The following is a 21,458-nucleotide window of genomic DNA, read 5'->3' as shown; positions in this document are numbered from 1 at the left end:
TTTAGGAATTACAACAGTTCCCATAAATAGTTCTCCATTTTCAGAGGCTCAGAATTAATTGGACAAGCAAACATACTTTCAAGTGCATGGATCATTTTTATTTCTTTATTTATTTCCTGGTCATTAATTCCAAAAATCAGTTATGCTTATGTTATGTCTTCTGCTAAATTCTTATTTGGTCTTCCTGTTCTTGGGTATGATTAGTGGTTTTCACCTTGTTGTGAACCCTGTTGTTTATTTCCATGAAGGCATTCATTCGTGAATGAAGGCGTCTCTTGACTGTAATGATGATGATGATGATGATGATGATACACCTACCTTCTCCTCGTCTTGAGTTTTTTTTTAGATGTTATGAAGTCTTTTTTCTTAACCATGGAAATAATTCATCATTTCAGCTGCCTTTTGTGGTCTTTCAGGTTGTTTGGTGTTGCTGAACTGGTCATTGCAGCTTTTTTTTCAGCTTTAGTGGCGACAATCTTCGCTTTCCCAAAGGTTCTCTTTGGAACTGATATTTAAAATTACAGTGAAAAGCATTTTTTGAATGACTGCTTCACAATAAAGCAAGGGAAGACGTCTCAGGTGGCCATGAAACTGCTTGTCGATTAATTTTGAACCTCTGAAAATAGGGGTCTGTGTATAAAAATGACTGTAATTTCTAAACAGTTAATGCAAACTTTTTGTATAATCCCTTGAATTAAATCTTGCCGACTTTGACCAACAATCTATGCACATAACACTGTAAATCCCCCGTGGTTGTTATAAGAATCCAAGACTCCAAGTTAAAAAAAACTAAATTTATTTTACACAATCACGGTTATTTACACAATTACATTTGGAACCATACTTAATATATGATATATAAGAAAATAATGTGCAAAATATATCATGATTTTCAAACTTGTGATTTTACCCAGCAATGCTATTTGACACACATACACACACTTGATTTTTTTTTTTTTTTTTTGCCACATACATCGTAACGCATCATTTCCATTTCCTGAGTTTGAGACCTTTGCCCCCCAGACTCACACCTATAGCCACACAACCTTTTTGCATAAACATCTGAAGCAATGATTGTGTCAGATCTCAATCAGCCATACATCTAGAACTCAGAGCATATCATATGATGACTGCATGTCACACGAATGTTTCTACAATTATGACATATACAGTAATTACAATTACACAGTAACATGTTGTACACCTCACACAAAGTTTTTCCTAAAATAAATTGATCAACAATTATGCAGTTTTAGTGCAACTTATCTACTTCATCTAACACAGTGCAGTACGTGGATTGGTCTTAGGGGTAATTTTCACACTTCAGCAGACTGGAGACATTTACTGACCACTGTTTAGCTGTTTGTCACATACATTACAAGGCAGGCAAACTGTAATCTGTCACTTCTGTTTGGTAGACAGTAGCTGTGCGTGCTGTTTTTTTTTTTTTGTAGTAATATCTGACATTGCACAGTGTTTTAGTTTTTACAGTGTGAGTCTAGAATTCAAAAAAGTTCCCAAACACTAAACCAAAAACTACAGTAAACAGTAGCACCCTATTAACAGCTTACATTATGTAACATGTATATGGATAAAAAGGTATTTGAAAGATTGTGTCAGGACAAAAGCAAGAGGAAGCGACAGCTGTCATCGTACCAGCTTTTCAATAATTTGAATATTTCAGTAGGTGACAGGTCATGTTTGTCAGCATTCTTGTGTGTATACTGTGTGTGTGTGTTTGTGTGTGTGTCAAAGAAGCAGAAAACGGTAGTGTCTATGAAGTAGAGCAACTGTTACAAAATCAGATCTGCTCCACTAAGTGATAGCTTTTTGAAGCAAAATTTCCAGATTGCTGAGTTTTTATTATGCCACATGACTGTTGATCCAAATACTCATCAGCTACGTGCTTTTGCTTGTTGCTGATCTCTCCACTGTCAGAGACAACATTGTACTCTGGAATTATTCCGGCTGGCACAGCAGGATATTCAAAAGGAATGAACACCGTCAGGTTTAATCATAACCTGCAGTAAAAAAAAAAAGTTGTCCTGTGACTATAAAAGCAGCCTACAGGTTATTTCATTAACTGCAAAAGTTGACACTAGTACTGCCAGTCAATGTGCCAGTCATTTCAGATTGACGGAGTGAAACTCTAGTTTCGGAAGCAGCTCATCATGACTCAGAGGTGATTTCTATTCATTTGCTGGATTAGATGTTTAAAAGAGAGAAAGGTCATTGCCACTGCCACAACTACTAAAAGTGTCTCTGTGGGGTCACTTCATCACATCAGTTGATGATGCCAGCAAATGTATTAATTGGCAGAGGAAGTCCTTTGTTCATGTACTTGCTCAGTCCAGCATCTTTATCCTCTTCCAACTTGTATTTGGACCTCATTGTTTTCTGGACACAGTATCCTGGATCCACACAGGGCGAGACCTCGATGCTAAAACAAAAACATATTTAACATGGAGATCAGTTTGGACTGCGTGGAAACTAATTAGCTCCCGAACCAACTGCAGCTCTCTTTTACCAACTAGTACTGTTGTAGTTGTTAGCAATGTAGCATCACACATTTTTTCCCTTTACCAATGAGACACCAAGCAAAATACACTGACAATACAACTTAGACTACATTCTTTTACCTCTGCACATTTCTGTAGGTCCTGGAATCATCTCTGTCCAGTATAACAGTGAAAGAACGTCTCTCCAAAGTGCGAATTTTAATGTTGCTGGTTCGAAACTTTGGCGGCTCCTGCAAAATAATGCACTTTGTTAAAAAATATTTGCACACACATATATATATATATATATATATATATATATATATATATATATATATATATATATATATATATATATATATATATATATATATATATATATATATATATATACATATATACATACATATATATGCTTGTGGTATCTGGTCAACTCACCACAGTGTTGTTTTTCGTCTTTACGGAGGTTTCATTTATCATCAGTGTCAGACAGTTTAGATCTACAACATAAAGGATAAGAAAACACAGAACTTAAAAACGTATTGACAAAACTACTGAAAGCATGACTCATTGAGAAAATTCTGCACCTTCTGCTTCATTGGAAGGAATGGCATTGATCCGAGCACCTGTCATCCTGACCGAAATCCCTTCATCGATGTCACGGCCACTTAATGTCACCTGCACTCATACAGAACCACGACACAAACAAGTGAGAATGAGTGGTTAAGCATTCACACAAATGCATCAACACAAGCTACAGAATCAGGAGTGGGAAATTTTTCAGCACATCTTCTGGTAACTGTTAAGAAGTTTGGCTAAACTAGCACTAATAGCAATCCAAGAAAAAAAATGAAATTTACCTTTCTGTAATTCATTGAGACCATAGCTCCGCATACCTCCCCCGAGCTCTTCCTGTGTTTATCTCCTTGTTGGTTAGAGGAATGTGGTTAAACTTGACTGTGCACAGTTACAGTAAAACATAGAATACTGGGAAAAACACTTCTAAGAACAATTTACCTCTAACTGACGCAATGATATGCCTGAATTCAGGGAACTCCATGTCCAGATGGGTAAGAAACACTTCCTCCACTGGCTCCTTCGTCATGATGTTGAATGAGATCTAATGGAAATGACACAACGTTTAAAAAATTTGTTTATATTTGAAAAAAGACACTGACAATGCTCACATGCATTGTGTTGAATAAATTTTGTTTTCACTGATGAAAAGAAGAAAAAAAAAAGACCACAAAGAAAATATGTAATGTTACCTTAACAAAGTAGATAGCGAAGTAGACCGGCTGCTGACCAGTACGGACATAATAGGAAATTATATCAGAGATGAAGGGCTCTTTTTGCCTCTCGCTGCTTGCTTGTTGCTATAGAAGACAAAAGACCTGTAAAATTAACCTGACTGCACAATGTTGTAACTGCATAGTCATTTTGATTGCACATCAATCAACTGTATCTGAAATAGATGTCACTAAATAGTCCACGAAAGGCAGGAAATGCAACAGCGCTTGTTAATTTTGGTACTATGCTAAAGCTACTGTTCTTTAAGTTGACAGTTTCAGAGTTTGTGTTTCAGTTTGAACTCTTATGCACCATACGAACCCAAAGCGATGGCATATAAAACTTTATTTTACATATGAATTTAATCTAAGTATGAGGAAAAGAAAGAAGGAAATAGCTTTGCCAGAGTATACTGAGAAGTTTCTGCAACGAAGAAACTTCTTCGTTTTTCAAATGCCAAACTCACATCAAACAATGAACTGTAACAGTAGTTTACATGCATGTATATCACTGTTCATTTTCCAGTTTCAGAAGTCTTCTATTTCCTGTTTGAGTTTACAGAGCAGTGTCAAGAAATCTTTGATATAAGCTTACTTTACTTGTGGTTTCAGTGAAATCAACATATTTATTTTCCTCACAGTATGTTATGCAATGCAATTTCCTGTGCTTTACCTCAAGCACTCCAACACACACTGCCACTGTCTACAGTAATTCTCCACTCTCATTTAGTTATACATTTTAAGTATCTAACAAAACCCTGCTTTTAAATATGTTTTATCGTACCATTTTAGCCAGGTTGGGAATCATTCTACCCAAGCTCTTGATGTTGCAGTTGTACCATGGGTCAACGTTGCTCAAATAGGAACCAAGAGTGCAGGAATCCCCCTTGGATTGTTGGTGGTTTTCCTACAAACAAGGAACATGGAAATGAAACCATAAATACCTTAAATGTGGCTCATTACATCAAAGCACCAATCCACTACTGCAGAGAATAAACTAAACTTTGTGAATATGAAGTTTCACATACTGATCTTCTGGTTAAACAGAAGCCATTCAGTTTTTTTTATCTTTTGAGGTTTGTTATTTACCAAATAATCAGTGGTGTGCTGAAAAGAGGAAGTTCCCTTACTTTAACTGGGGAGCTGGGACTCTTGGGACTGCAAACAGGGATGTAGTAAAACTGGAGGTCGACTTTCATTGTGAGAAAAAGCCTTCGTGCTTCCCTTTTTCTGCAAAAGCAAACCAGAGATTCATGAGGAGTTTAAAGTGTGTTGAGCATGATTGGATTTTAACATTTAGCCAGATACCTACAATAGAAAAAGTACTCTTGATTCATAGACCAGTAATAAAGTAAACTAAGTAACTGTGAACACAAATTGTAATTCAAGATTTGATGTAACGATTTTCCTCCTACTGTAGCTTCCTATTGCTGTTATGACATCATTTTATTTCATTTTTCAGTTAATGTACCTGCACAACTGTCACACAGTTAAAATATGTTCCCTAAAATAGAAAGAGCGGTCATTGTTATACTACAACAAACACATTTAACATCACACAGAAATACAGTTTGCTTATATCCTCTATTTGAATAATCTGAGCTTCTCATGCTTACTTTAATTTTTCTCTGTAAAAAGACATTCCAGGTACTGTGTACTTAATCTAGTGAGAAAAAACCGCAAACAAACACTGACCAGTAAAGTCATGAGAAAGAAAACCTATGTAGCTACATGTAGATTTAAACCACAAGAGACAGTTCCCAGCTGCATCTGTTTAGACACTGCTAAATTTGCTCTGTTGGTTTCTGTCTCGAAAGTGACTACAGTATAGCGTAATAAAGTAGCAGAAATCATAAATGATGTGTCACAGCTTGCAGTAGCAAACAAATAAAAGCTATATATTTGGCCACATAAGAACCTAGAATACTAAAAGCGCCAAAGCAAAATTGCTCAATGCATCGTCATCAAAAACTGTATTCATTGTGTGATGTGAGTAGTCCCTCACCTGAAGAAGTAATAGGCTTTAGCTAGGCGGCCCAGCACCCTATCAGTCCCCATGATGACTATCCTGGCAGTAAGTTGTCTCTGCTGCTTGGAGAAGGGGTTGTGCATCACACTGCTTCCTGCTCTTCTCTGCAAAGTCATCCCTCTTCTTCCTCCCCTCCCTCCACTTCCTCCCGCTCCTGTGAGGCTTGCCTGGTCCTCCATATTTTCCTGTATCAGCACCATACTGTCTTTTACGCTTGGTTTCATTTTGATGCCTCCGCGCCTCAACAGTTTTGAGTCTTGCTCACTGGAACAAGAAGGTATGAGCATTAAATCATTGTATGAACGCTTCCTACAGTATGCATGCTGTTGATGAGGACCTTTAGGTACAACCATATTTCACATGACTTTGGGGGCAATTTACATGAAATACTGTGGCTCAAAAGCATGCTTTGGAAAACAGACCGGAGTTTTGCACTATGCTACAGTACAAAACCTGCATATTAAACCATGCAAACTACAATGAAACTTGTTATTATGACGAAATAGAAATTATTAGATTTACTTTTTGGATTGTTCCCATGGTCCAGTCATGCTGACGGCATCCAAAGATGGCAGTTGGGACGGCTCAGTGCTGGGCGGCAGGTCCCTTTCAATACCGCTGTCGTTGGACATAATGGAAAAGCGCGTCATGTCACATGGCATCATGTCAATGGGCGATTCACCCAACTCGGGGTCCTCCTGCTCTTCAATGATGGAGAACTGTTCTGACATGGAACTGGATCGAAGCCACTTGGCCAGCTCTCGCCCTGTCAACAGTTTGAACATTTGTTATGCACATGCAATACAGATAATGTTACTCATATGGAGTCATATAGACTCATATACACTGAGCTACAGTATGTGAGTCCTTTCAATAAATGTCACATCTGGTCTTACCGCATTACTTACTGACAGTTGTCATACTTTTGTCTACACAATCACATGACTACTTCAGATGCTGCTTTAAGTCACATCTTCAACAAACTAGTTTCCCAATTATGTGTGAATCTTTCAGTAGGAGTCCTTAGTTGTGCTCAGAGAGGTATTCTCTATTGTGCCAGACTGCAGTGTACACATTTAGTTTTAATTTAAAAATCATTTTAAATTTCAATAAAACGTACACTCGCTTCAGCTATAGTCACTCTGAGGGCTCCACTGATTCAGTTCAATATGGGCTTAAATTATGTTGTTGCATTAAGTGTGTTAATCTCTGATAAGTGAAATCAGTGTTAATTAATGTTCAGTGTCAGACTGACTCTTGTAGTTTGACTTTACTGGTTTCAGGTATATTAAAAAGTGTTATTTGGTAACTGAATGAAATCATATCTGCACTAACTATTTAAAAAAGCTTCTCTTTCTCAATAAGCTTTGATTTGGACTGAATTTTTAACTATTACTGTTGCGAGAAAGGACAAAAGGTAGATTTGTGGAACAAAACCAAACTTGGCATCATGTTTCTAGTATCAAACAAGGAAGCAATTCAGCAAAGATATAAAAACATATTTTTTCCCCTTAAGTCAGATGATGGATTTTTTATTTTTGGTGTATCACCCAAGTCTCGGCCTAATTCATCTCAGCTTACTGTTTGCAACAACATCCTCTAGAGTCCCGCCAGCATTAAGAGACACTCACAAATATCCAGATCCGCTGTCCACAGGTGGAAGCTCATCTCTGGGTTAGGAAGAGGGCAGTCACATAGTGGTCCACCAGACAATGGTTCTGCAACACACACAACGGAAAGCAGAGAGAGGAAGAGACCAAAACTGTCACAATGAATATTAAAAAAAGCACTCGCTAACTCTACAACTTCCTCTGTGTAAACACCCCTGTCTATCCTTCAGTGTTCCAGCTGTGATGAAGCCAGGGCAGATTCATCAGATAAACCGATGTGATAACAGCAGGGAAAAGAGTGTCATGAAAATGTATACCTGGAAATACTAATAATACATACAGCTGACTTTACACATTGGCGATGGGGGAAACAGCTAAACAGAAGGTCGTGTTTGATCTTAGCAACAGGCGATGAATCCAGGCCACATTGTTATATAAAACATGTCCATCAGAGATAATGCTTGAAAAATACACTGACTGGTTTACAGTTCACAGCTTGGTTAGACTGAGATTTGGCCCTTTTAATGTTGAGATGCTTTGGACACACCAAATGAAGAACTTCTGTCATACAGTTTGCAACGACATAATTTCTACACTCGTTCATTTTTGTTGATTATCCTGCTATAATTACAACCCAACAAAGCCCTAGAAACTTGCAAAGGTCTATTTTTCCCAACCACAATAATTTTTGAAATGTGACACTGCAGGCATTTTTGATCTGAATGTAAAGAGTACTCACAGATTACTTTAGTAAAAAAAAAAACAAGAGCCTTAGCATTTCAATACTCCCCTGACTGCAAGCTGAAAAAGCCCTGAATGCCCAACAGGTCAGCAGATTCCAAGCTTAAGATGGTTAAATAAGGGTAGTTAGGACTATAAAGACTATAAATTATACATGTGCACCTTCTTTCTACTTCATGGAGACTGTAATGACTATTTTTATCAATTAATATCAAGAGAGCAGGTACACCAGATGTTATCACTTCTTGATTTTTCATTTTCCATTTGGCTTCTGCCTCTTGATGTGACTGTGGTTCTTGAACTTCTTTCACTTTCTTTCATGTCTACCTAAACCTGTAAGTTCATGTATGACTCAGACAGACGAACCTTGGCCAACAGAAATGTGGTCTGGCACAGCTCTGCATTTGCTTTTCAGAGAAATCCTACCTGAGTCTGCATTGGCAAGAATCTCGTTGTACAGCTGGAGAAGACGGCTCCTCAGCACTCCCCCCTCCCCTCTGACGCCCTCCTCCAAGCTCTGCTCTAGCGACGCCAACACTTCCTGAAAATATGGCTCAACTTCTTGCCCCATGTCCTGTTGCAAAACAGACAAACAACTGGCTGAACACACACGCTCTCGGGAAAATAAACATATACAGATGATGTATTCATAGCAAAGAGGTGAGAGGTCATAAATGTGCGTATGCCTGCCCCTGTGTGTGTTCTGCTGAGGTGCTATCTTAGGACCGGTGCCAGGAGACATTTCCACCATGCAGCTCAGAAACAACACCCCGTTATTCATGATGTTTGGTATGACTCTACACAATTTTATATCCAGCTGTTATATAAGAGCTCCTTCTTGCCACCAACAGAAACATGATTCAAGCATGTCACTTGAACTAGGTCAGGCGCATGATTGCTTTGTGCACCCTTCATCATTGACTTGAGCCTCCCCACAAGTGTAATACATATTCACGTCTTGTCCTTAGCGGGCGACCAGCGGCGGTGGTCTGCCGCGCAATTCACGTGATAATAAAAAATACAGAATATCCTCTTCGTATGACTTAGTGTTATTAAAAATAAATAATTAAATGGCTTTCTACAGAACCTGTTAAACTCAGCAGTGCTTCCTCAATGCTTTCGCTAGATCGTCATCTTTTCTGCAGTATGTTTACCCAAACATCCGATCTTACTTCTACCAATCACTGACTAATTTCAACTGTAATTCTCAGAAAATTTATTCTGCATGAGTGGGGAGAGGGACCAGGATGTGTTCACACTATGTGAGTCACATTTGTCCTAGATGGTGAAGTTCAAATGAAACAGTGACTTCTATACCAGGTCTAATTAAAAACAAACAAACAAACAAACAAGTGAGGCATATAGAAAATGTCCACATTTAACTTTACACTGCTACAAAACATAACTCCAATAATAAGAACAAGTGTACTGACCTTGAGGGCTTGAGCGAGTTTTGGCCCATGGCAATGCTCATCTCCTAAAGCAGCCTGTATAGAGTGTTGTACCACACTGCGCATGTGATCTAGAGGATTTAGAAATTGACCTGAAGATGTAGCTGATACCTCAAAATCCCCCGACACAACTGTTACCAAGGACTCAGAGAAGACCTCTGGTTCAGCTAAAACAAAAACCCTGCAGATATAAAAAAAAAGACTTAAAGACTGAACAAAGAAGACAGCTGAGGAAATGTAAATATCCAGTTCTAAAAGGGTTTAACTCAATCAATAAGTACATTATTTAGAGTTAACTCACCTCTCTTGGAAGGGATAGTGCACGGTTTTTAATCTCTGCTCAGCTATGACCATCCTCTGGTACATTAGACCTGTAGATTAAAGCAGCATTAAATGGTACTATATGGTTGCAATAATCATAAAAGAGACAGGTATAAATGTCCGTTGATCTTAAGTCCAATGGAAGTGAGTTCCACAATCTTAAAAGCACAATCTCTTTTGACCCTGATCTGCCTCAGCAGCTGTTTAAACATGTTGTTCTAACATATACAAGCTTCTTACCCCATATTTTAAATTCAATCACTATGTCAAGGTCAGAAATAATACCTGGAATGAAGCGTTCAGTTTTTATCTGTCTTGTGTAGCTAAGGCCCACAGTGCAATAGGGGTGAGGAAACGTCAGCAGCCTCTTACAGAAGTCGTAAACCCGCTTGTAGAGTTCATCTGGAATATATGCTGTCTGGAATGTCACCATTAAGGACACACACACACACACACACACACACACACACACACACACACACACACACACACACACACACACACACACACACACACAAGGTTTACAATACAAGTAGAAGTCACAACTACAACTTTGCGTTTATGCTTATGAATGATAATTTTCTCAGTGTTGTTAAGTCAATTTGTTCTAGGAATTAAAACACAAAATTCTCAAAATTCTTCTATTAGGTGCTACGGACATTACCATAGTGAAACACACTACTTTACATGCTTTAAAAGCAATGCGTGGTTTTATTTTATTTTTGCAGTCCAGTAAACCACTTTATAAATATTGAAAAGAATAACCACACATATATCAATTAAATGTATTTAGCTAGCTATATTCACGTTAACAAAACCAAGCCTAGAATGCAAACAAACAACAAGAAATAAGTGAATTAACAGAAACAAACAGCTCTTGTGTACCTTTTCACAGAGTACTAATGCGGCAGACAAACCATACCTGGAAAATGGCATACATCAGTGTGTGGAGCAATGGGATGATGCATTTGCGAGAGTCCCATCTCTCCGCCTGCAGAGATAACACATCATATGACAGGGTGCACATATTTCAATAAAATAATCCAATTTCAGTTTCTATGAATCCCAGATAACTGCAGTTTCCTTTGTGTGAAAAGGGAAGCATTTGTTTTTCAAAACCTCCAGTGTTTGCTGTCAGCATTTGTTGGTTTATGGTGATGTTTTCCTTTAAAATTGTAATTTAAGAGTGTCAATGGTAGTGCTTCAGAGACTTAGAGATCAAGTACCTTTTCCAGCTCCTTTATCAGTAACCACACCAGAGACAAGCTACTTGCAGGATTCTTTTGAACCTTCTTATGAAGCGTCCATCTCAGCATCCCTGCACACACATGCACAAACACACACATGCACGCATGAGCTTTTAACACAGAAAACTAAACACACTCACCAAAGGTGTCAAATTTTTCTCCATACCAGTGCAAATCCAAAAGATGTTGATGACTACCAACAGAATGAGTCATAGTTTTGCTGACATGGCTAAACATTCCACACAGTGCTTACTACTAATACTTACTGGCTTCACTAAATATCTACTCTGAGTGGAAAAGTTTACAAAAAGGAACAGACTTGGTCACAGTAAAAATAATCACATGATGTGGCTCATAGGCAATCTTATACATGAGAACGGACTCAGCTGTAAACACAGACAAACACTATCACATCTTTTACATCTGATATTATTTTGGATAAGGCGATTGAGATTTTTTTCTGGTTTGTTTTTACCTTTGTTGAAACAGTCAGATTGCTGCAGCTGGTCGGTTTCTCTGGGCAGCACAGCCTGGATGCTCCGGTAGAGCTCTGGCTCTGGAACTGTAGGGGAGCCGTCAGCTGATAATAAAAGTTGAGACACTGGGAGTTTAAGTCTGAAAGATTCTGTTTTAAATTTGCATAACTGAGCTTTGTGTATAGTTATTTGAGTGGGTGATCTGTACCTGTAGGCTCCATACTACACATGTTTTTTGAGCTATCCCATAGGGCCATGTTGGTCAGGTCTCACACACATCATGTGTCCATCAGCTGTAGACAGGAAATAGACATGGAAAGTGAGCGTCACTTATGTTCTGTCATGTCTGCGTACAAACACGAAGTGGACAGACGGCCTTTCACTCTGCCTGTCTAAGGGCAGAGTGAAAGGCTTGTTTTAATACCAGCACTGTATGTGTTTTCAGACAGTGACAATACATCTCTATTTCAATGTATCTTCAGAAGAGACATGTTTTGCATTTGTGTATGGTAAGTGTTCAAAGTCTACCTACGTGAACACCTACACACTCACACACCTCACACCACATACTGAAGGTTAACAGATAAAATAATTAGAACTGGTTCCACACGAACAACCTAAAAGCATTAAAAGTGTCTATAATTAATACAGCCTACTTCCCGTGCTTAAGTTACTTTGTAGAAAGTCCCACACAGGTTTATGAGTCATCTGTAAATCTCCCGTAATACAAATTCATTGTGATATTTGCCCAAGACTGAGAACTAACCACCCATTGTGGCCATGGTTAGTTTAGTTTCAGATCCTTTATGTTCATGATAAATGGTATATGAGATCAGGAAGACACCCTGTTTTTCAAGGAACTGTTGCAGTTATGGAGACAGCTTGTTATAAATATTTGCTCTCTTCACTACTCAGAAAAATGCTGAATAAAATAACTGCAGCAGAGAAGGAGCAAAAGACGGGAGCATAACATACCAAGACTCACAGAAATAAAAATATGACAACTAAGTGTTTTCACTTAGAATCTATAGTAGATATCCTCTTAGTATCTAACAAATAAAAACAAAATCTCAAAAGCTATATTCTTAGTTTCATACACGATGGCACTATAACCAAAAAGCATCCAAATCCATTTCTAACACACAAAGTAAAATAGAGATAATATAACATAAACTTACCCTGTTCCATATAGGGACAGGCAAATATATCGCCCAAGTCTGCTATATTCACGCACTACACAGGCTGTACTGACATGTAAGTCACAGGAGTCAAAGAGACTGAAAGCGAGTGAGACCGTGAATCACACGCAAGTGAGGACAGCGATTCATTTCTGAATGTATTTCCTTTTGTATGAGGCTAAGAGTTGTGGGCACGAGCTCAGTTACTTTTGGTTACGAAGAAGGGAGGTGTGTGGAGGGGTGTGTGGGTACGTGTGCGTGTGCGTGTGTGTGTGTGTGTGTGTGTGTGTGTGGGGGGGGGGGGGGGGGGGGGGGGGGGTCTGTGCAGGTTTCTGAAATGAACGTATTTGGATTTGTTTCTATTTTTAGACTTCTTACTCATACCTTGGTTTCTCGCGTTTATAAACTTTTACACCTGCCACTTATTCTTCCATCTCTAAGTTTACCCATTTGACCTTTTTCCTCCCTTTCTCTCTAACACACACACACACACACACACACACACACACACACACACACACACACACACACACACACACACACACTGATTCAGGTCATTCAACTGAATGGGTCTGTACAATGAAAGGACTTAGTATGATGGATTTAGCCCTGATCCCTCTAAGAAAAGCAGCGTGTTCAAAAACAGTGTTAACAGCGCTGCCTCAGCAGTTCAACGCTGCCTGCTTGACCACAAGTTTCCGGTTGCCTCTACCATGATCACTCTCTTTCTCACTGTCTTTCATTCCCCCTTCTCTCTCTCACTCATTTTTTCTCTTCATAGATCTTCAGCTGTGCAGCTGGCCCCTTTAATACACAGGAGGGCTCAAGATATTATCTTCATTTTTGTGTTTCTCTAAGGTATAAACAAATGCAGACACAAAACTAGCCATGCATGCACATAAACATGCATCGCAAATGCATACATTGGCTCTCACTGACACACGGTTGCAAGTGTAGACTCTATGTTGGCTTTTTCAAGTGAAACCATTAATGCAGTACAGGAGCTGACACATACGTAGCACTTCCTTTCTGTCAAATGAGTGGGCAGACAATGCTCTATATTTAGAGAGAGAGAGAGAAGAGAAAGAGAGAAGTAACTTCAACTCAGAAATAACTTAAAAATAGATGTACCCTATCATTGAGAGCATTTCTAAATATGCAGTTTGAAAATCCCAGTCTGCAATAAATGCACTGCAAAAGGTGAGACGGTGGACTTCTAACTGCGTTACATTGAAATGAAAAAAATGTTCATGATCAAGGCATCAAACTTTAAGTCGTCTTATGTAGTCCTACCAATATCCATTACAATATCCATATATGGTATGTAAATAAATATAAAAGGTTTGTTTACACCTCCTAAAAAACACACTTGTTATTTGGACGTTCAGGTTTCTTCCAAACTATTTTGTATCAAGTGTTCGTTTGCAATCCTCATGCAGCAATATGTCATGTTTTTGACAAAAATATATATGCACAAAAATAATACAATGCTAAAATTTACAACTGCAGACATACACCAGCAAATACCCAATGTTTATTTAAAATGCATAAAATCACAAGATTAAGTCAAGTTAAATTTACCTAACACACATATGATCGTGTGATTTATTACACTCATACTTTTTAGCTGAAACAGAAACAAAGACAGGTAATAAACAAGTAACTACATGCACAAATACTATTCCACTGTAACAACTCACACACATATTGTGCCATCGACTTACCACTACCATGGTGCACCTTACAACAAAAAAGCCCTTTTTTCATTTAAGTAGATCACGTGATTATTTGGTAGAGATGACCACATTCCTACTGTTTGCATAGCTGCTCTGACATTTTCATAGTCTGAAACTTTCATGTATTTAAATTCAGGACTGCCTGTGAATATAGGTAAGTTTGAGTTTATTGTTCTAGTGTTGCAAGTTTTGAAGTTTGGGGTTCATGCTTTAATTTCTTTACTATTCCAATAGCATCTTCTTCTGACAAAGTTGATTCTTTGATTTAGGAATGAATGAGAATTTCTTTATTAATAAAACCAAAAGCTTTGAAATAAACTTAATTACATTTAATTTGAATTTAATTAGATTTAATTAAATTAAAGAGTTCCCAAAGATAAAAAAGGTATGCCTTCAGTCTCGATTTGCAAACACTGATGCATAAATCTGATGCCTGAGGTGACTTGTTACAACGGCAGCAAAAGCATGACTCCCTTTTGATAACTGTAATGACTTGTTGTTTTGCAATCCTATATCTAGGATGGTAACTAGTTTTCTCAATTTTTGCTTTATTTTTTTTACTTTATTTCTCTTGACTAACTTCATTGTTTTTAACTGTGTCTCATTCCCATTCATTTTCTCATTACCAAAGCCCAAGGTGTATAAACAGTCCGGTTTTCAGCTTAGTTCCAACTTCACATGTTGTACTTCCTGTGTTTTTGCTGCGTTGTTCTGGATATATTATCACCATGTCCACAATAAAGCACATTCTGGCCCTGCCAATTTCACTGAAACCTTACAAATAACCCAAACAGTTAATAATTTAAAAAAATTAAAAAAAAAAAAAAGTAGGTCAATATAGAGGTCCCATCCTGTCACTTACCTTTTGGCCTCATGCCAGTGACACAAATTTCCCCATGAGTGTTGACAATTTACGGTTAATGCCATTCAGTTCCTGATTACATTACAGTACACAACTGTCTACACCTTTCTTGTACAAGCAGTCATTGGCAAGCGTTGCAGTGGTCAGCTGAAGCCTCGGACGGTGCTACCTAACAGAAAACAGGAGCGCTCATTTCCGTTGAGGCACACTGCAGACATCTCAGAAAACAGGAAGGGCCTGACAGCACTGTGTGGAAGTGTGCTCATAGAGCAAGAGAAAGGTGGTGTTTAGATGCATGCAGGGGAGGTGAGGCTATATGTGTGTCTGCTTGATTGGAAATCCCCAACCTAGGATAGCTTAGGGTCTTTTGACAGACACAGGTTTAATCGTCTCTCACATCAGAGTTGGACAGAGTGCAACAGTACATATCTGCACAATTTTACCCACAAGTAGACAACAAGTAATACCTGAAAAACAAGTGTGGAGTGACACCTTTTGGACTCGTTCACATAAATATTAATGCGTGTGGTACAGTGAGTTATCACTTACAGTAAAAAGCATAAACAAGTTCCTTGACTTCTTTTTTCTTTTCAGGAAAAAAAAGACATAGTGTAAAGTCCCACTGAAGTCAATTAAGAAAAATAAAGTAAAACCCAAAGCAAAAATTGAGAAAACTAGTTATCAGAATAACACAGGAAATGGACAACAATACAACCCAGAATAGACACTGATTGTCTGTTACTTTGTTCTACGTGTGAATTACTTCACATTGAGCAATAAAACAGTCCCTCTCTTCAATAACCAACAGTTTGTCATCTGTGATTACAACAAAGCAAAGGTAACTGAACACTGCTATAATTTTTCAGACACACACCTGCACAAGCGAAAGCTGCAAAGATATTTCAAAAACAGACATGTAATCTTGCATGAGCAACAAGGGATATCAATCAAATTGATTTCCTGCATCAACATAATGGACAATATGCGGAAGTCCTTTTGGGTGCTTGAATGTGCACATGTTTGTGTGTAAACTTGCCCAACAAGGAATTATCTCCTCCTTAGGGGAGATACAAATATTTGCAACAAAACTTTTAGGTTTTTAGTTTCAGATCGGAGGATCTGGTTAAGTTAAGTTAAAGGTTTACATGCACCAGGTATGCCTCTTAGTGTAGTATGCTAGATCCATCAGGCAACAGGAAGCTGGACAAAACAAGACAGAGAGAAGTTTCCCTTAAAGGTCTGCATGTGAGAGTTTGTGTGTGTGTGTCTGGTAAGGCCTTGCCTGTAAGAAGTGGGTCATTTGGACCACTAGGGTTCATGTGAGGATGTGGCGTTTAGCTTAAATTAGGTAACACGCAAGAACAAGAGTTTTGCAAAAAATTGTATTTTTAACCCAAATGACGATGAAAGCTAACACTTACTTGTGTGTAGTCACCCATGAACAAATACATCATGCCACGCACAAAGCACTTAAAACATAACTTGTACTGGCTGATATACACAAATTCAGTATTTGCAAACTAGGAACTTTTTGTGCAAAACCCTTAAGGCTACAAGTTTAGCTACACACATTCATAACACTGACTACAGTGCTTTTTTCTGCTTTTCCTCAAACATTGCTATGAAAGTGAAACTCATCTGAAATATTATTGTTACATTTGTTACATAAGTATTTTGGAACAGTGTTCGCATTCAGTCATACATCTAAATTCATTCAGCTCAATGATCGACAGCTCTGAACACAGACAGCATTGTAAGAACAGTACAGCTGTGACCTCAGACAGAAGACCTGAGGATAACCGGAGCACTGTAGAGAAGTATGAATGATTTATGTTTTTGGTCTTAATGAATAGTAAGCTATTTTTATAGACAGCTAAATCAGCTATTCAATCTTCACATGCAGTTCTGCCATGCTTGTTTGTAAAGACATCTTTAGAAAGAAGCAGCGAATAGGTTTCACATATTTTGTTTGCTTATATAGCCACAAATCAGCTGATTCCCTTACATGGCAACCAAGAAAATAGTCTGGCTGGGTTTCCTAATACTTTACAGTACTGTCCGTCAAACAGATGAGATGGTATCCCTGCTATCAGTCTATCTGTTTAATCAAGTGCAATGTCTCTCATACACACATGGCTAAAGACTGATTGAAATGTAATAAGAAAATTAATTTTATTCATTGACTGACATAAATGTTTGAGGTATGTGTTAGCAGTGCCCTTATTGAAAGTATATAGCCTATAGGGACTTTAACTCACATTCATGTTTTGATATATATTTTTTCAATTCAAGTAGTTGTTCTTGCAGTAGTCAGTAATATTACTGCAAAGGTCTCAACAACAAACATTGTTCGTTTGCTGCCCAAGATCACCAGTCTAACCACATATCAGATCTTATTCAGCCACAGTGGGCAAAAATGGGCGACAGTGAATCACAGCTGTAAACTTTGAAAAAGTAAAAAATCTTTTGGGGTAAAGTGACCCGCTGCTACCGCCACAGGATGTGCCAAGTGCGTCACATAAAGAAAAACAGCAGCACAAATAGATCTTCACACATGTGGCTACGATGGAGCCACTACTTTCCAAGGAACCCACAGTTGCAGAACTGTGCCAAGAAGTATTGCCATTTATTTTTATGTCCCTTAAAACAAACAAAAGGGTAGTGTCTCAAAGTGAGGCCAGTCTGCGGCCGTCTGTATTTTGGCATCTGCTATACGTGGAACTAAGTGTGTTTTATAATCACTTTCTGCAAGGTTGTGTTTTTGAATTTGTGTTTGGGAAAATTCAGCGGTTGTGTGGGCTAACACTGGTCCAAAGCTGTATCTGAAAACTATAAAGTGACAAAAAAAACTTTAGAAGTTTCAAAACAGAGCTTTCTCAGTAAAGTTCGCTATCTGAAAATTTACTCTATGAAAAAAAACAAGCCGTCATCGCACGCTTGTAGTGCAAAGTGGCACCCTAAAACGCAATGTTTTGTCCAAAAGCGTAACTGGTAGAGATAGTTCACTCACGATAAGGAAAGCCACAAATGCTCAAACGTGTGAAGCTGTTCTTACGAAAGCAGCTGCCATTTTGACCAACTTGTTTTGATTCATTTTAAAGTAAAGTAAAGATTAGGATTTATTTTATTTCCTATTTTCTCTCATATATCTCATATCTCTTATATCTCTTTTATTTTTCCAACCTGCTTTAAAAATACACTTTTGTTAATATGTTTATTCAGTTTTCTCAATTTTCTTGTTTATATAACGAGTGATATAGAGTGCACTGTGGTTTGTAGGATGGTATACAACATATGGAAAATACATTAGTTCAAGTAACTGGTAGTGGGAAGTCACGCCGTCTGACTATGCTGCAAATTCTTAAATAAGCCGTAGAAGTTAACACAGCCTGAAGATATGTTGGAGGATGTTCTTCCAACTAAATTTAACAGCAGCTATTAAAAGGTTTATTAAGTTGTTTGTGACCCACAACACCTGAAACTACCCAAGTCCTTCCTGCCATGTCTTTAGGTTATGTGTCAAACCAACATGGCTGAGCCAAATTTGGCAAACAGCAAGCCAAATGTATTATATATTTAATTTATTGTATTTTATAATATATTTGTTCCAGAAGAGAGTTCTACATTGTCAAACATTTTTTGTTATTTATTCATTTTACTTTTGCTCCCCACATCACGAAGCTATGACATCACAACATGATCGATCAGTTTCAGTGTTGATCCTGGACCAACAATAATTATGATGATGCAGGAACAATCTTGACCCATCTTGACACAATTAAGACATTTTCTGTAGCCCGTAGCCACAAACTAAAGTATTTCCTTGAGCACTTTTTTTCCTCCTAAGAATTTTCTTCTCTGTCTTCAGCATTCCAACCAAACACTTCCCAGCAGAACACAAATGTAATGCATTGTCTCTAGCGCTATCAGTGCCCTCATGCGGGCCAGCATTCTCATCTGTTGGTTTTTGATCTACTAAACAAAATTAGAGATTATTTTAGAGATTATTGTTAGGATGCCTTTAAGATACATTTCCCAAAATTCTCCCAAATGTTGCCCTTAAGTGGTTGACATTTAAGAACTAAGAATCCTTTGTGGAGAAACGCCACTACATCAGCACATGACACTGACCCTGTTTTTGTTTCATGGCTTACAGCATGAGCATTATGTAGTTAATTATGTAATTAATTGTTTATTATTGTTATTTTGAACACATTAATAATTGATTACACAATAAGCATATTGGGTATAGTATATAATTAATGATTATTATTATCCTTATTAATAGAACTTATATAGGCAAGTTCTATTAAAGTCTATATTTAATGATTAATCATCCTTAAATTAAATAGGTAAGTTCTGTTCCACTGCTGACACAAGACAGTTTAAATGCGGTCCTGTGTCTCATGGTGCACCTGTTCTGGTCATCCTCTCAACACTCCAGAACATGTTTCTTGGCTGCATTATCTCACTGCAGGCATTTGACTCACCCCAGAAACTGTTTATGAGTGACCGCAGCATTGATAAGGTTATCTTTATAATGAACGAAGTGCAACTAATTTTCCTTATTCTGTGTATTTATATTATGATCATTTGTTGTTCATTCCCGCTATTGCAAGATACTCATGAGTTCCCCTTGAACACCGTCCAAACCAAAACCGCGTCAATGAGGTAATAGCCTAAATATTTTAAGCAGTGAAGTCACCCATCCTTCATCTGTCAGTGAAAAACCTCACCCAGTAGCTGACATCAGTAGTCTGATTTTAAGTAACATTACATTTCTTTTTGCTTCACTAGATATTGTTGCACATTTGCTTAACCAGTGATCACGATTCACAGACAGCCTAAAAAGAGACAATCATCCATTTTCCCCCCTCAAAATAGCTGCTGATTCACTACCCACAAATGACCATCTGCTTTCTTCAACTACAACTAACCATCATTCCACTTAACCCCAAAGTGGTGCCAGGAAGCTCAGATCTAAAACAAGGAAGCTGGAGGAAATGCCGGCTTACTTTTAGACTCAAACAGACACAACAGAGAGCCGGGGCTTCAATCAGATCAGGCACTGTTATCAAAATCTTGCTAATCTTGAAATAAACCGCCGCCCCCCTGTCTCCCCGTGTCACAAGCCAGGATGTGGGGAGGTTTTTGAACAGGCTAGCTTGCACGTAAGAGACTATTCAGAAAATATAGTCGGAATAAAAAAACAACAACACACAGCGCGAGAGAGACCAGGCACTGCAGCTGTCATGAGCAACAGCTACAGAATTTCTTGTCAAATATTTCTGCCTGGAGCTCTACTTTAAAACCACTGACATATCTTATCTCCATATATCACAGTAAGTGTATACTGCTGACAAAATCGTGTACCAGTGTACAAACACAAACAATGTTAAGGCAAAAAGAAAGAAAGAAAGAAAGAAAGAAAGAAAGAAAGAAAGAAAGAAAGAAAGAAAGAAAGAAAGAAAAAAAAGCCAACATAAACAAAAAAGCATATCTCAAACTTAGCGGCCAATCTCTGAAGTAAAACAACAGCATAAACAATAAAAATACGCAGGCCATTTACAGTTTCACCTTAAACTGAATGCACAACTGCATGCAAATTATTTTTCATCACTTTCAGTATGTTAGCTACAATTTAACAGTCGTCGACACCAACTTTTGCGCGAGTGAGCAGCGGGTTAAGTAAACTAAAAATGTCAGCAGTTGGTGAAACGAAGATATTCTAGCTTTTAGGGAAACTTACCTAAAGTTGAGCTAATGCAGGAAGCTTCATTCGCTCTTCTTAAATTACTGTACTATTTCTGCGTCTCTGTCGCTTCACTCCAGTCATCTGTCTGACAGCAGAACAATCTGCTGACCACGCCCACTGCCCGGAAACCAATCAGAGCGCTTAACCAGAAATGATCATCTAAGCACGAGCCTTCGATAGATGACTAGATAGATGTCACAGATCATAATTGGTGTTTGTGGCAGTAAAGCCATTTTAAACTGTTTAATGCTGGTTTTACATGCAT

General features: G+C 38.1%; 1 protein-coding gene across 2 annotated transcripts; it reads right to left on the bottom strand.

The window, feature by feature from the left end:
- Positions 1–779: 779 nt before the first annotated feature.
- Positions 780–21,284, bottom strand: pik3r6 (phosphoinositide-3-kinase regulatory subunit 6). Of its 2 annotated transcripts, none has more exons than XM_004539273.4 (21): positions 21,188–21,284; positions 11,871–11,955; positions 11,662–11,766; positions 11,166–11,257; positions 10,862–10,930; positions 10,225–10,357; positions 9,920–9,989; positions 9,601–9,799; positions 8,594–8,741; positions 7,448–7,534; positions 6,339–6,582; positions 5,793–6,080; positions 4,918–5,017; positions 4,572–4,694; positions 3,767–3,874; positions 3,516–3,618; positions 3,359–3,423; positions 3,086–3,176; positions 2,937–2,998; positions 2,640–2,749; positions 780–2,440 (listed from the first exon to the last, which is right to left on the bottom strand). In XM_004539273.4, the coding sequence occupies exons 2-21, from the start codon at positions 11,917–11,919 to the stop codon at positions 2,284–2,286; spliced, it is 2,403 nt and encodes an 800-aa protein (XP_004539330.1). In that variant the 5' UTR covers positions 11,920–11,955; positions 21,188–21,284; the 3' UTR covers positions 780–2,283. The 2 variants fall into 2 exon arrangements, with proteins under 2 accessions (XP_004539330.1, XP_076741175.1); XM_076885060.1 differs by lacking the exon at positions 21,188–21,284 and adding an exon at positions 12,841–12,962.
- Between the last annotated feature and the right edge of the window lie 174 nt (positions 21,285–21,458).

The sequence above is a fragment of the Maylandia zebra genome, linkage group LG6, assembly GCF_041146795.1.
Source record: "Maylandia zebra isolate NMK-2024a linkage group LG6, Mzebra_GT3a, whole genome shotgun sequence".
Taxonomy (NCBI): domain Eukaryota; kingdom Metazoa; phylum Chordata; class Actinopteri; order Cichliformes; family Cichlidae; genus Maylandia; species Maylandia zebra.
This window is presented reverse-complemented; position numbering and strand designations above follow the sequence as displayed.